This window comes from Rhodnius prolixus, unplaced genomic scaffold, assembly GCF_049639745.1.
Source record: "Rhodnius prolixus isolate KJV_2025 unplaced genomic scaffold, Rpr scaffold_1, whole genome shotgun sequence".
In the NCBI taxonomy this organism is placed as follows: Eukaryota; Metazoa; Arthropoda; class Insecta; order Hemiptera; family Reduviidae; genus Rhodnius; species Rhodnius prolixus.
The window spans coordinates 36,142,869-36,159,185 of NW_027411581.1; the positions used below are offsets into that span (position 1 = coordinate 36,142,869).

A 16,317-nucleotide genomic window follows, 5' to 3' on the forward strand; every position below is an offset into this window, starting at 1 on the left:
AAAGTTCAGGTTTTACATTCAATCACTAAATCAAATATAATTGTTATAAAATTTAAGGTGGTTTATATTTTATGTCTTAACTATAACTTACGAAAACATAAGAAAAGGGTATCAACTGCCATCGAATACACGCCAAAAAATGTAGCTGCAATAAGGTAAGAACAAACCGCAATCGCCAACAAAGGAACTGCTCCTTCGAAGTGAAGGTTCAACGTATTTCTTTGGAAAACTAAAAAATATGCTCCAGCTACTACAACCCCAGTTATAACTACTTTTCCAATGAAGAACAAGAAATCAGTGACCTGAAATAAAAAGTAATTTTTATAGAGTGAAATTTATTAAATTTTAATTTTAAAAAACACATTACTGTAATAATAAAACAATATTGGTGTGAGCACTTACTTTTTTCGCGATATTCTAATTTTTTACTAACTAAAACGTTCTGCGACAAAAGCTTAGAAAACTTCAAACATAGCATACTAAAAAGACAGATCAATATTATAATGTCAGTTGTACTTAAGTGATTCTGTTGAAGGACGCGTTGTGTTACAGCTTTTTTCTGGGCCCCAAATGAAATCATTTCATCTAAAAAAACTTTTCAACCAAAATGATGCTAATATACGTTCGTCCAAGTTCAAATAATACCCTTCAGTCCTGAGGAGAGTTGAAGGATGTTAGAAGTGTCATTTCAGAGTAATATGTAAACACATTAACCGCATTAACTGCAGATTTGCAATCTAGTAAAGTTTTCAATAGGACAGTTGTAGAGGGGGTCGATCGTTACGAAAAATCGTAACGTTGAAAAAACCCAATCCAACTTAGATAGTTTTTTCACCCACTTTTCCTAAAAAATAAAATGGGTCAAAGAGATCAAATAAATTTCGAGCTAAAAGTTCATATAATATTATGATATCCTGAATCATGTGTAAGAAGGGTTAAATGTGTGGTTTTTTTGTTTTTTTTTTTAAATCTTTTATTGCAATTTACCACTGCAACAGTTGTTGCAACAAGCAAATACGGTGAAAGGGAAAAGAAACAACGGGAAATCATGATTGGAGAAGGCACCCAGTGGTGCCACTCCAGTAACGTGCTTAAGATAAGAGAAGATCACGAGGCCATCTTCTCTTCAATCTCCTTAGAGGATTACCTGGTAATGTGGAGGAAGATAGGTGTTCTATGAGAGGGTTAGGATGAGCTGCTGTAGTGGAATGAAATTTGAGAAAACGAGTGTTAGCAAGATCTGTAATGAAAGGAATTTTGAGGTCATTATGGATAGTGAGGTTAGATACATAGAACGGAGCGTTAAGAAGTTTTCGAAGTATTTTTGACTGTAATGTCTGGAGGCGTAGTGAGTTGGAACGCTTAGTCGATCCCCATACTTCGATGCCGTATGACCAAATGGGTCGCAGTAACATTAGATATAAGAGTCTTTTGTTATGTAGGTTAAGTTTCGAACGTTTGTCAAGTAGTCTGGCGAGAAGTTTGTAGCGTTGGTTAGTTTCTTGTCTTTTCAGTCTAGTATGGGGATTCCATGTCAACCGTTTGTCTAGGTGCAGTCCAAGGTAGCGTACTTTGTCCACAGCTGGTATAGGAGTTTGGTTCAAGATGACAGGAGGTAGGATTTTCCGTCTGAGAGTAAATACTATAAACTTAGACTTCGTAACGTTGGTTTTGATTCTCCATTTGAAAAGCCAGTCCTGTAAGTGGTTGATGTGTGTTTGTAGAGTTCGTGTAGCGATAAGAGGATCGGAATGTGGAGATAAGATAGCAGTATCGTCAGCAAAGGTGGAGAGGATAGTATTTGGATGTTGAGGTATGTCTGCTGTATACAAGGAGTAAAGAATAGGACCTAGGACGCTGCCCTGAGAATTAAAATTCTATTTTATTTTCCATCCAATTTTTATCTTTTCAATCTTTTTCTTAGATTTTTCAGTTTTCTGAGTCTTTTCTGATTAATCCTGCATTCTTCGTAACGTAAACTTCGTATGTACAAGGTAATTTATGTTTCAATAATTCTTTTATGAAAATATTGTTTAGGTCGTCCTGAGGAGAGTTGAAGGATGTTAGAAGTGTCATTTCAGAGTAATATGTAAACACATTAACCGCATTAACTGCAGATTTGCAATCTAGTAAAGTTTTCAAAATTAGGTATTCGAAAAAATGAAACCAGTTAGAACCTCGAATACAATAATAATAGTAAGTAATGTAAGTGTCCACACTAGAGTTTTAATTTATTAAGATAGATGTAAAATCGAAATAGCTGCCTGTTGTGCAATAATAAATTTTTAATTTACCTTATCTAATACAACCACTCTTAGAAAATTTCTCATCAGTAAATTAAAAGCATCTTTTGCAGAAATACAAAAATTTCGGCCATGTATAGCGCACATAATGTACGCATTTTTATTGATAAAGCGTAGAAATTTCTCTAAACACCAGAAGAAGCATTTAAGGCAACAAAAAAATGCTTTCATTATGGAATTCTCGTAAGCTTTTACTTTTTTTTCTGTGTATTCAATAATGGCTCGGATAAATGAACAAATTGAAATAATCAGTGAGCCCAAAGCGACTGTACCCAAATGGTATCTGGAACAAGTTTAAAATTTCAACCAATTAAATTTCGAAATTGAATTCGTTTTTATAAGGATAAAGAATACTATATAAAGAATAAAACAACTTTTAAACAAGTAAGGAAATTGCTGTAGAAAGCTCAAATCACTCACACAATATACACACACTCTACTCAAGTGACATTTGATTTAAATATAATAATATCTGCGTCAGATGCAGTATCAATTTGATTAACCCTTACGCTACAACATTTCTTGACAAGAATTAGAAACACCATGGAAACTAAGGCTATTTTCACATTCGGCTTCAATATTTTTTTAATAACCGTTTCCAGACTACGTCAATCCAAAAGGCTGATTTTCTAAACCCACCTAATCTACAAACAAACTTGTGACCAAAACTATTTCAGCAAGTTAAATACCACAGGGCGAATAATCTGTCAATTAAATACGAATTTTACAATAAATTTACTTTATTCTATTTCCTTATGTTTTTTAGTTATCTATATACAAAAAAAAAAAACCGCTAATGACAACAGTAGTTAATGATCCGGGAAAACATCTTTTTCAAAAATTTTCTCTTATATTCTCAGCTGGTCAAATGTATTGCAATTCGCTCTGCCTGGAATCTAGTTTTCCTAGGCTTAAGTGATATCACACCTCGGATAAACCGGACCCTTCTACTTGTACTGGAATCGTTCAAGAACCGCAAATAAAGTAAATATTTGACGTTGTTTATCACTATTGTTCATGAAAATTGTGTTTCATGTTTCAGAAAGTTTTCTAATTTATTAAAGGAAGCGATTGAATCTTTCTATTTGCTATGTTCAAACAGGATAAATTTTAAGATTGATTTTTTTTCTCTTTATTTACAGACTTAGTTATTACGGTGATAATAAGCTGTTTGCAGCTAAGATCTGCTAATTTATATTTTTGATCTCTTTCAATTCTAAATATCGATTTTGCTCAACTCATTTAAGGAATACATCCATACATATATTAATATCCCAAGCAAAAACAAAAAACAAACAAACAAAAAAGTGTTTGGTGGAACTTCAATCTGAACAGAAATGTTCCTTAAGTTCTAAATACCGATCTTTAACAGGGTTTAACAGAGTGCAGTCGTGTGCTGAGTAGGCGAATCAGGCGTGGGGTTTTCAGTCGTACAACTTGCTGGAAAAGTTTCAGAAATGTTTTACATCAGGAAATTATTTTCCCTACCATCGTCCACTATTAATTACATGTTGGCAATAGAATCAGCTGTGAAGCTACTCGAGTTTTTTTACACTTCTTCTACAACTCAAGAACTGTCTGAAGATACTTTCTTATCCGGAATTCAGGTTAGCTAGGAAGTTGGCGGTCGAGGTGATTAAGGAAAGAGCTTATTGGTACAAACACTGCCTCTCAAAGTGGCGTGACGGCTCTCTTTCCTGCTCTCAAGTCTATGATTAGACCAATTCGTCTAGAACAATCTGAGTCAGACGATCGCCTCAGACCGATTCCTTTAATACAGGGTTTCGTTAAGCGAATACAAGGACCAGGTTACCGACCTCCTGATTACATGATCTTAATTTAACTGAAACGAGCTGCTTGCTCAAGCTAAGAGGCAAACTTTTATTCCTAAATTTCAGACCATGATTTGAAAAGCAATTCGGAGCTGGAGATGTCAACTTCGCAATTCTCACCCAAAAGATTTGTATCATTTCCTGGGAGAATGCTCACTTTTGGAAGAATTTTGCTTATATTATTTTAATAAACACGTTCTCTCCAGGGCCGACATAATTTATTTTTTTATCAGACCAAGAACATCTTCGCGCTATGATCAAATACGCCCGCCTAGTTTTTAATATAGTTAACTAATGCAAATAAAATTTAAGAAAGAACAAAACTATTAAGTTAATCTCACTTGACGTTAACCACAACGTACCTTAACGTTCTTGCAGTTGCTTCAGTCACAGCGAAAAAAGGCACTCTTCTTTTATCAAATGTCCAGTACCATTTGGCAAAGGTGCCAGCAAGAATCAGATCTGATAGGCCGGAAACGAACCAAATGCCCCAGAAGAAGCCAAAAGCGTTAAATAAATGTAAATATGTAATAACAGAATCGGATTCCATCTTATAAAATCGACAACCGGCTGAAGTACAAGGAGCTCCAGGAGAATTCTGATTATGGCACCATTGTTGGAATAACTTTGGATCACATATATCACCGTTATTCAAATTCTGAAATACACAAACTTTTAATAAATAATAAAACACTTAGTTTCTAGTTAAATACCAGTAATTCTTTATTACGTGATACCAGCCCTTTAGTCTTCACATGGATCGATGAATGTATTCATTTTGTTTTATTTTCGTAAAATATTATTCAACTTTTATAGATTCCTTTTTTTCCATGTATGAAGGTCTTAAATTTGCAGTTCATTAATTTTGGATGAAATTTAAAAAAAAAAAATCTCCTCTAAATACCAGGATGAATTCTTATATCGATAAGAATTTACAGTTTCACGTAGCATATAAGCAAGCTTAGGTTGATAGTGCAGTTGCGACTTTATAACAAAAAAATGTGTCGCATACATTTTAATAACCAGTGCTATCAATTTGATGCAGATTTAACTTGTCCTCTCTGCCAATTACAAGCACCAAATGACTTATTTCACTTTTTATTTAATTGCCCGGCCTCATCATCACACAGGACTAAATATTTAGAAAAACATTTTTCTGCAACCCCAGACTACGATAAATTTATTTCATTATTAAGTTTTTCTATTAATACGTCGGAAGAGAAAATAAAAGATATATACTTGTTTTGTACCGAAAGTTTTAAGTTGAGAAATTCTTTATTATCTTAATGTTATTGGTTTATTATTGTAACTTCAAGAAATCTCCTGTCTCTCTCTTTCTCTTTATTTGTAATTCTGCTTTTTTGCTTGTTTTTCTGTTTTTTGTTTACTTGTTTTAATTCATGTACATAAGTAACATACTACTATTTTGTTAGGTAAGGAAAGTGTTCTAATTTCAATTTATTTTTATTTTTACTTTAATTAATTTTGTATAATTATAACAAAAGTATTATTTTATGTAATTCTCCATATGTAGCCAACTCCCTCTGTATGCCTAACGGCATAAACAGAGTAAATAAATAAAATAAATAAATAAAGTTTCACGTAGCATAAAGTTTCAAATTGGCGAGGAATCGGTCCAAATAAAAACAACTCGTCTTTTGTAAGACTGTAACAGATCTTAGTACAGCTGTAAGATTACTTTTGTTACAAAATGATGCACAAAAAAGTATATTGGGCCACACATTTTCGAAACCTCCCTAATTTTGAATGGAAAAATTAATTATTAAAAATGGAGGTTATGTTGCCGATGTTAAGATTTAGAAATTAAATCTGAGGTGTTGCATAACAGTCCAAATCAATTCGTTAAAACTGCAGAATGTACACGTTTCCGTACATTACATTTGTAATTTTTGGGAAGCGTAGAACGCTAGCAGTTAATAGTTTTGAGATTTAAAGAAAACGAGACATTTATGTATCAACTTTGAGAGCAAAAAGCTTATGTTCCTAGATATTTCCATAGGTGGTTTTGTTTATCTCAAAGTAACATTTTAGAAGAATGATAATCAGTTGCATAAACAATAAATATCAAGCTCTAGATAAAGATCCAGTTACTAAAATGCTAAGAGATCCAATTGGAAAAAATGGCGCAATCAAAATGAAAATTTTTGGATACTAGCTGTGAAACTTGAAATGACTTTCATGAAAGTGGACTTTATTAAGAAGGAGTTCTGGGACGTAATGCTTCCCCAAAAAGTCCTTTTATTATGATGAAATTAAGCGATAGTTTGCCAGTAAGTTAGTGTTTTTTCTACTTGGCATTTCAACTCCTAAGGGGTGTACTGCAATAGTTCAAATTATTGACGTGTGAACCGATTTACATGAATTGTCGTTCGATACGAAATGGTATGTGGATATAGCTTTTGTGGATCTTAATGTCTACTCTCATTAGAAAGGGAGTTCGCCCCTCTTAAGTAAGGCCTTTTTTAAAATATTATCTATTATTTAAATATTAATGATAAGTTAATACAGTAAAATTACTCAAATGATATCAATGAAGTATTAATGAAATGATGGGTACTTGTTGATTTGTGTACCTTTTAGCGTTTAATCAACTCTTATACTTATCTTTTCAAACTGTAAGTTTTTGTTAAAGAGATTAATATATCACGAAATGACACATTTTACTTGTAACAAATAATAAAAACTGATAAATATAAATTCTAAAACTTGAATTAAATACCTCATACTTGTCATTACATTTACACATGACATCCATTCCGTACGCTTTATATATTTGGGTACCAATTGAAAATAAATGGAATGCAATAAAGAGTACCCATATTACTACACCACATTTAAGGCACCATGGTATTAGCGGGAAGAACAATGATGAAAGGACACTACAGACTGCTCTGAAATTTAAAAAAAAAGACATTAAATATCACGGAACATCCCTAACGATGAATCAACAAATTTAAACATATACACGCACTTGCTTCCTTCTTTTATAAGCGTTATAGCTATTGCTATTCGTTTCCTTAAAAATATGATAAGGATCAAAGCAATAAGTAGTAATATTCCTAATATGATTGTAAGAGCAAGCCATAACTCTTTTACATTCGCTAAATTTTCCAGTTCTCCCTTTAACATTTTCCCAGTAACTGGTGTTGGCTCATTATCTCTTAAATAGATATATCTTTTTACACAATAAACAGCCCCTGTAAAATAAAATCCAGTAATTATCAATTTGTTAAAAAAATATATATATGTATAAACAAAAAATAATAATAATTACCAGTTAACATTAATGCTAAGACTGCCAAAAGCGACAGCCACGTCATTATGCCAGCAATCCATCGTAACAGAATGATATATACTAAACTCACAACAATGGTTACAATAAGGGCAATAACAATATGTCTCCATGTTTTTAATAAATCATCCAAAACTTTGGTTCCAATCTGTAAATAGAATATTATTCCTAAAGGTTATTGTTTTACTTTAAATACTTTGAAATATTTCGTGCAGTGTGTATTATTGTACTAATGCAAGTTTCAAAACCAAAAAAACAAAAAATCCAAAAGTTTGCTTATATTGATGGATACCTCATTAATAGAAAATGTTGTAATGTGCTCTGTAGAATTTGTTATTACTTCTAAAGCGAAAGGCAAACCCGTGTCCTCTAAAAATTGGTATGAACTTGACAAATCTTCATGTGATGGAAGGCAAAAATAGTTTACTGAAACATACATTCCATGCCCTAAACCTTCATAAGTACATGCATTTTAAGTTTAATAAATCCAAATACAGTAAATGAACACTATAATTGGCCAAGCTTTGTAATTAACAAAAGATGCTTATGCTTAACTGTATAAAGTTGTGATATTTCATTCACTATTGATAATGCAAAATACATACAACTACTTATTGAAAATTAAGTACAGATTTTTTTAACAAGAAGTTGTTTGGTTCGTAATCAAAGATTTAAAAAGTGTAATTGTACCTATTAATTTAAGAATATTAAATTCATTCATATTTTTTCTTTATAAAAATATATCTATAGTGAGAGAACACTGTTCTGAAGCCAGCGGTGCACTGTGAAGGCCCTGGACGAATGAACCTAGATTTTGACCAACTTTAATTTCAAATATATTTGTACTTTCAGTAATGTTTCAATAAACACACCAAGACCCATCCCATACCCTTTCGACCTTTTACTTACCGAGAAGTTTGATAAAGGTTTGAAATACATTAGATGACTATAATGATTTGAAATAAGAGGAGATGCAATGAAAGTATATCCATAACTTTGGGCTCTCCTGTGCTTAGTTCAGGAAAGTGAGAGGAAAATGAGTGTGGTATGAAAAAAACATTGTGTTAGACGCTTAGTAAGAGAAATACAAAATTTGGTATCCTTAGACCTGGAGCTGGTATTCCGCAGGATTCTTGTAATAAAAACCTGCAAGGAATTCATTGTAAAGTGAAGAGGAGAAAAGCTTCTTTAGCACTAATATAATAAGTTCTTCAACTCACTTTCTGCAACTTACATTCGTATTCCTTATCATTGCCCCAAGATTTTGAAAAAACCAAGCCAGCTCAAATAATTCAAATGAGGATGATTAGAGAACCAAATGCAAGTGACCTAGCACATCTATTTGGACTAAATGTAGGGTAGTAAAGTAATGGTATAAATCACTGTTATATGTAACTAACTTTAGCCTGTTACACTATCCAAGGAACCTTGGGGCTGAACTAAGGAAGTTAAATATGAGAGGGATCTCGAAATCAGCTGTTGAACGTTCACACAACTCCCGATTAAATTATAAATGCATTTTTCTATATTATTTCATTAAAAAAAAAAAAATTTAGAAAAACTCCTAAAATAATACTGCATCTGAATTCTGAATGGTGCACCTAGTTCACAACAGTTCTGCGTCTGGTTGCTTTACGTTGCAATCGGCTAGGCCTTTAGGTGAATGTAGCTGTAATATAGGTAGAGGTGATAGAGCAAGCACAACTGAACTACGACTGACTTTATTTTGTAATAATGGTGATACAATAATATGTAGAGTGGAGAGGGAAACTAACTACTTTATTATGAAGTACATTACATCTCCGCCCTTTTTAACAATGTTAAAAATTGAAATTATCATTATAAAATTAACTTAAATTTCTTTAATCTTTTAATTAAAATTGTAATAATTTGATTCTTTTATTATTTTTATTTATATTTTTTATTTCTTCTGGGTTTCAAACTTGCTTGGCTTGACGACTGGTCTGCCAGATCTTGTATGTGAGGGAGGATTGAAAATCTCTGGTGATGTGACATTGAAACGAGATTCTGAGTTAGAGTCACCTTCTTCTTCTTCCTTCTTCTTCTTTTCTGGATCTTTCATCTCTACTGGAATTGCAGTTTGAACGTTTTTATAAAACGTTTCTATATCCGTTTCTTCATCATCAGTATCATCTTCTTCGCTTTCTTCATCATCAGTATCATCTTCTTCGCTTTCTTCATCATCAGTATCATCTTCTTCTTGAGGAGTCCTTAATGGCTTCAGGAATCTTCTATTCCTTGTTAACATTCCACCATCTTCTAGTAAGACTTTGTAACTTCTGGGACTAGGTCCTTCTGCATTTACTTTCCCTTTCAACCAGTTTTTGTCTCTGAACATTCGAATTCGTTCACCTTTCCGAAAAGTTTTAAGTGGCTTGCTACCTCTATCATAATATTCTTTTTGTATTGCTTGATTATTTTTTAACGATTCGATTACTCTTTGTTGCGATATTTTCTTAGGGTTCAGCATCTTTGGAGAGGTGGGTATGTTGTCGCGCAATTTTCGCCCCATCAATAACTCACTTGGTGATCCAATGTTATTATTTGGGGTGTTCCGAAATTGTAGAAGTGCCATACATACATCTTTGTTGTCGTGGAGAGCTTTCTTTATTATTTTCTTAACTGTCTGCTTAGCTATTTCACCGACTGCGCCGTGTAATATATGTAGAGGTGATAGAGCAAGCACAACTGAACTACGACTGACTTTATTTTGTAATAATGGTGATACAATAATGTGTAGAGTGGAGAGGGAAACTAACACTACTTTATTATGAAGTACATTACAGTAGCAAGAAACAAAAAACATTATTTAATGTCTGCACGTTGTTACAGTGACTCCTACACTGCCAGATGCACTTTGCGATTGCAAACAGTACGAAGCCCTTAACATGAAATTCCGTTTTATTTTACTCAATGAATTTGAAAAATTCAACCCAATTTTATCTGTGTTAGATTCATGAACAGTGGCTTAGAACATTGTTTGGTAAGGGATCACTCTACAATTTTCTTTAAAGGCGGCCAACTGAAAAAAATGTGGAGTTCGATGTTCTAAATAGTATGCTGGAAAATTGTTTTAAATTAATATAATAGCTCTACGTGTAAATAGTTTGTAATTTAAAGAAATATGTTGAACAATTATGGGACAATTTTAGGGAAAATCTAATTTCTATTCAGAAAAGTAACACTCCTGGACAACCAGACACATCGCCTTGCTACCGCATTACAAATCTTTTGGAACTTTTAAGATTGGAACTATTCTATGCAAGAAGGCCTTGTCATAAAACTGCCTTCTGCTATCTTCCAGAGTCCCGCTACCGATAAACATATACGTCGTGTGAGGTACGTGTGGACGAGTGGATTAATTGTTTTGTTAAGTACGGAATTGTTTGTGCAATTAGGTTAAAATACAACTTGTCAACCTCAAAAATCAAGCAATTGGAAGCACATGCTCCAATGTATTATACGTTAGAAGTTTAGTGTAAAAACCACTACTATCTCAATGCCTCAATCACCATTGGGTGGATGTGAAAAAAACCTTTATTATAAATAAAAATATTGAAAAAGTGAAAGTCAATTATTTTTCTGTTAATGCAAAAATGTTATCGAGAAAAACGCTAAACAACAATCTAAAGTTGGTGAAAGCAGAAGGAAAGTTGTAATTAAAGTAGAGTCAATCTAAAAAAAAGTAAAAGCAGTGTTAGAAGATGCAAAATTCAAACTTCAATCAGTGCTAAATACATACGATGCTGTGTACCTCGTAATATCGATCATCTCCATCTGAATAGTTTCTTAACCAATCACGCAGCGATAATACAAACCGAGAAAACTCACTCGGAAAAGTATTCCAGTTTAAATCCTTGAAATTTCCAATGTAACCTAAACACCGTCCATGAACTGCCACAAATTTACCAATACTTATATTACTTTGATTTATTCAATTATTTTAACAATCCCTAATTATTATTATAGTGATTACATTTACGTCAGCGTTTCTAATTTGTAGATATTAACTGTTATTTTAATTTAAAAGAAAAAAAATTACGTTGACGATTTGTTATAACTTATTATTGCAACAATTATATTTCTATAAGATCGTTTTGTTTGGAGGAAGATGGAATAGAATATTCAGAACGCTGAGGTCGATTTCAAAACTTTATGAATGGCTAATAAAGTTATTACATTTATTTGTCTATTTCCATTAAATGACTAAATTTTCTCGCTAATCCTTCTTCTAATTTATTATTTGCCCTCTCACTCAAATTTCCAATTAAAGAAAGTGCTCTTTGAACTGATCATCGTTTTTATTGTGACCGATTCATTAATCAATTTCATTGCAAATTTCTTTCTTGAGTTAATATATTGTGACAGTTGCACTTATAATAAACACGAGATTGTGTGGCATGTAATTCTGTGTTAGTAATTACTGTTAACAAATATTTTTAATCATTACCATTAGAATCTACGTATTAGATCTACTTACTTTATTATTAGAATTCAAATATTTTTTTTTAATTTAACTGTTTATATTACTATTGTTACATATTATTTATTATTAATTTTGTATTATCATATTTTGAATTCAAGGATCACCATCATCTGAGTGATGAGTCCTAAGTTTTTTTAATATACTTTTATTTTAAAGAAAAATTATGATGAACTTTAAAAAATAATAATAACAAAAGTGAAAAAAATTATTAAATAAAAGTATTTAATATACAAAGATAATAAGAGAGCGATAAAGATATTATTCATGTTTGACTAAACTACTAGCAAATTTTAAAAGAAATCTGAGATATGAAAATTAAACCAAAAGGAAAGAATCAACTATTTTTTAATTTTCCGAAATTACTAAGATAGAAAATCACGCTTTAAAATATGAGAATCAAAAATTAAACGTCAAGTACGCGCATAATTAAGTGACCTCGGCTGAATGCGATTATTAAACTTGGAAAAATTCGTAAACCTATAATAATTAATATTGGTAACGAATTTAAATATGTGATTAAAATGATCACCCTTCTATCGTTCTACATTATCTTTTAACATACTGTTAGGCACTTAATTTCGGCAACAGGTGAAATATACGCTCAATTTTTGGTTAAATTAGCAATAATGAACATAGATTTCAGTGTGAGGCTAGCGTTTATTATTAGTTAGGAAAATATTATTAGTAAAGTATGTGCTTCTGCCCCTTCCTCAACCACTACACCTAATTTTATAGTTGGGCGATAAACTCGCGTAAAATAAATAAGTATTACTTCATTGTTTTTTAAAATCTAAATTAAACTGCAAAGTATTTAAGTAAATTTTACTGTGGATCGATAGAAGAAGCGAGCTGAGAATTGTTGGTAGATGTTATTTCATTTTTCGGATACTAAGTAATCTTGGTAAGATGATGTATGCTCTTTCTATTCGATTCGAAAGAGCATTTCTCCACTTTTTGTTTTTGTACTATAGGTACTTATTTGAAAATAAAATTTTGAATACTGGTAACAAAAACTGATAAAAATCATCATCTGACCAAGAGTCGATTAGCTTAACTAAACACCGAAACAACCAAGCTCAAAATGATCTTTTAGAGATTTGAAAAATTATACATGAACGTGCCATAAAAGCTAAGTATACATCCAAAAACCAACCAGGGCTGCTGGAGATATACCAATCGGCGCAGTGTCCATCATCAACGCTCGCTTTCAGTTTTTCCAATGTGTTAATACTTTTCTTTACATTTTCGTCTACACAAATTAAATTTTCTTGGACATCATTTAAATTGAACTGTTTAGCACCTTGTATGTAAGGTTTAGAAGACCAAGAAATTTTTGGACATCCTTCCACACATATCTACAAAGGATAGTAATAAAAGTTAGTAAATAATAATAGATAAATAGATAAAGAAATAAGCACTATCTAAACTTTTTTACCTGGGGAGTATCACAGCCATTTAGGAGCACTTTGGGTGAGGCGCACTTCGACAGATCAAAAAAGAAAAGATATTTTTTATCAATCACTTCTGAGTCTTCACCACACCTTCTACCCTGAGAATCCACAGGGTTGAACAGTTTAGAAAGACTTCCATTTTTGAAAGCTGAAAAGAAAAAACGTAATGATTAGTATTAATTTCAATCCCTAATTGATTTACGCGCTATGTTAGACTTGCATAGGCATGTAATTATTTTAGGAGATTTTAATGCAAAGCATATTGCTTGGAATTGCTTTTGTAACAACAGAAATGGAAAATCTTTGATTGAATTATCATTCAAATACAATTTTGCGATTGTAACACCAGACAAACCTACCTTCTATCCGGATCGTCCTAATGCACGGCCGAGTGTCCTTGATCTAGCATTAATCAAGAATTTTCCATATCTTATAGAATCTCACACCCACTGTGCCCTTTCTTCTGATCACAATCCAGTTATTCTCAATCTAGGTGGAAAAATGAGTCTGCGCCAGCCCAGACAGGTGTTTAACTATAGGGACGCTGACTGGAGGAATTTTAGGTCGTTACTTGATGAACAGCTATCGATTAATCCCCCTATATCTAATTGCAAAGACATTGACCAACTAGTTGGAACACTTCAACAAGTAATAATAGACGCAGCTAACAAATCCATCCTTACATGTACTGTAACAAACAAATCGCAGCAGTTGCCACTGTCCATCTTGTTCCTAATAAAAGTAAAGAACCTTGTCAAGAAGGCCTTCTCTAAACATCGTCTTCCCTGGATGAAGAACTTACTAAACAAGCTCATAAAGTATAATTCCCAGATTTTATTTATTCATAGAAATTCTTCATGGAACAAAATGCTCTCTAAACTCTCTCCTCACGACCCTAAGCTGTACAAACTTATCAAAGCCATGCGCACCAAATCTACTGTCATCCCTCCACTTTCATTAAATAACAATCTACACAATATTAACCAGACTCTTATTCCTAATAATTATGCATACAGTCCTCAACAAAAGGCCGACACACTAGCAGATTTCTTTGAGAAAGTGCACATTATGAATTCTAGCTTAGGTGTTCCTACCTTTACCCGTAAAGTAATCTCAGTCGCTAAAAATTATTTCACTCCACATCTAAAACCTGATGAATGTATCTTAACAACACCAAAAGAATTAGGAAGAGAAATAAGAAGATTAAAAAATAGCAAAGCCCCCGGCATAGACGGAATAAATTCCAAAATTATGAAAAACATTTCCAAAAAGTGTCTAATCCACCTTACTAAAATAATTAATCACATTATTATGTTCGGCTACTTTCCTGATATATGGAAAATGGCAAAAATTATTGTCATTGCTAAACCTGGTAAAGACCCCTCTTTAACAAGCAGTTATCGGCCAATCTCCTTACTTCCTTGTCTTAGTAAGCTGACTGAGAAAATTATTTTAAGAAGACTCACTTCATTCATTGACAGTAATTAAAATCTAGGTTTTACTCAATTTATTTAGGAAAAAAATTAAAATTTTACATTAAGCGGCCAAAGAAAATGTTTTGGTTCAATCTTTATTTTTATATCATCTTTCTCGCAATGATTTTTTCAAGAAGCTACCCTATTCGCCGGGATAATGAGTCAAATAAAGACGTACAAGTATTGCACTTTACTGGTGCACTTACTGGAGGCATTTTGTCAGAGACAAACTACCTCCAACAGAAAAGTTTGCCTTTAAAATTAATTTAATTTAAATTACAGTTAATTTAGTCTCAATAAGTCACCAGTTCTAAATAATCATTGCCCTATTCATAAAAAAGGAGACTAGATGAAATGAGGAAATTGCCGAGTTATATCTGTTCAGTTTGAAACCTATCAGGTCTGGAGATTATTGCTAAATCATCCAGGAAGATGGATCCAGAAAGAATTAAGAAAATATCAATTCGAATTCTGGACTGAGAAATCCAAAGTAGATCTTTCTGTATCTTTTCTGTAAGAATTACACTGGAATAATGTCATGAATATAATCCTGCTTCATTTTTTCACGGATCTCACGCAAGACTTCGACAGTTTGAACCGAAATGGAACTTTTTATTGTGTACTTCAATTGGAATTCCCAACGAGGCTAGATTAAAATAAAGCATGAGCTTTTGAGAAGCGTTGTATTCTTAATTAAGTGGTTTCTCTGTAACAAGGGGGTTAATTTAGAAAAGACCACAAGGGCAACAAAACGTGGAGAGACTATTTATGCTGAGTCAAAGTTTTTTCGATCGGAGTCGACTCTCTAATAAGTTTTTAAGGGAATTACAATTTTTATTTATTTTCTTTATTTATTTATTACATACTGCTTTTGGGGCTTATATAGGTTTACATAGTTTTCTGGGTCAGGTAAAGCTGTTGCAATATAGTTGTTTAATTTATATGACCGGAAAGGCTCGAAGACCTGGCAGGAGAAAAGGAAGTGCAGTAAGGAGTCTGAAAGGTTATTTTTACAAAGAGTGCATATATTGGAGCTATCAAAGACATAAGTACAAGAGTTGAAATAGATTTTTGTTTTATTGTGGTTTGCTAATCTAAGCTGGGATATTAAGCGAATTTTTTTTATGGAAATAAGCCAAGATAGATGCAGTTCATTGCTGCCCAGACTACTTATGTGACGGTACAAAATATTGTATTTACATCGGTCAATTACATAGGCGATATCTCTACTTAAACAGTCATTCCAAAGTTGTTTTTCTAAGTTTTTAATTTGAGATTTAAGAATAACGGGATCTCCCTGCATGAAATCTAAAGTACCTATGGAACTCAAAATTGATTTAAACTGGGTAACCCAGTTGTATTGAATTTTATTAAACGGAAGAGTTTCCCTAGCGAGAAGAGCGCCAAAGCAGATACGAGGCAATCGAGTTGGGGGC

At 32.6% G+C, this 16,317-nt stretch overlaps 1 protein-coding gene across 4 annotated transcripts in view; it reads right to left on the minus strand.

The window, feature by feature from the left end:
- Positions 1-16,317, minus strand: part of Ctl2 (Choline transporter-like 2) — a 73,373-nt gene that overhangs the window by 228 nt on the left and 56,828 nt on the right. For 3 of the 4 annotated variants that reach the window (XM_074116424.1, XM_074116433.1, XM_074116450.1), the window contains 9 exons: positions 13,391-13,554; positions 13,109-13,310; positions 11,224-11,363; positions 7,431-7,596; positions 7,128-7,353; positions 6,876-7,047; positions 4,498-4,793; positions 2,295-2,586; positions 92-302 (listed from right to left, as the gene is read on the minus strand). In XM_074116424.1, coding sequence (XP_073972525.1) covers positions 92-302; positions 2,295-2,586; positions 4,498-4,793; positions 6,876-7,047; positions 7,128-7,353; positions 7,431-7,596; positions 11,224-11,363; positions 13,109-13,310; positions 13,391-13,554 — 1,869 coding nt within the window. Of the gene's footprint in view, positions 1-91; positions 303-2,294; positions 2,587-4,497; positions 4,794-6,875; positions 7,048-7,127; positions 7,354-7,430; positions 7,597-7,740; positions 7,875-11,223; positions 11,364-13,108; positions 13,311-13,390; positions 13,555-16,317 lie in introns of all 4 variants that reach the window. The other variant, XM_074116442.1, reaches the window with a different exon arrangement.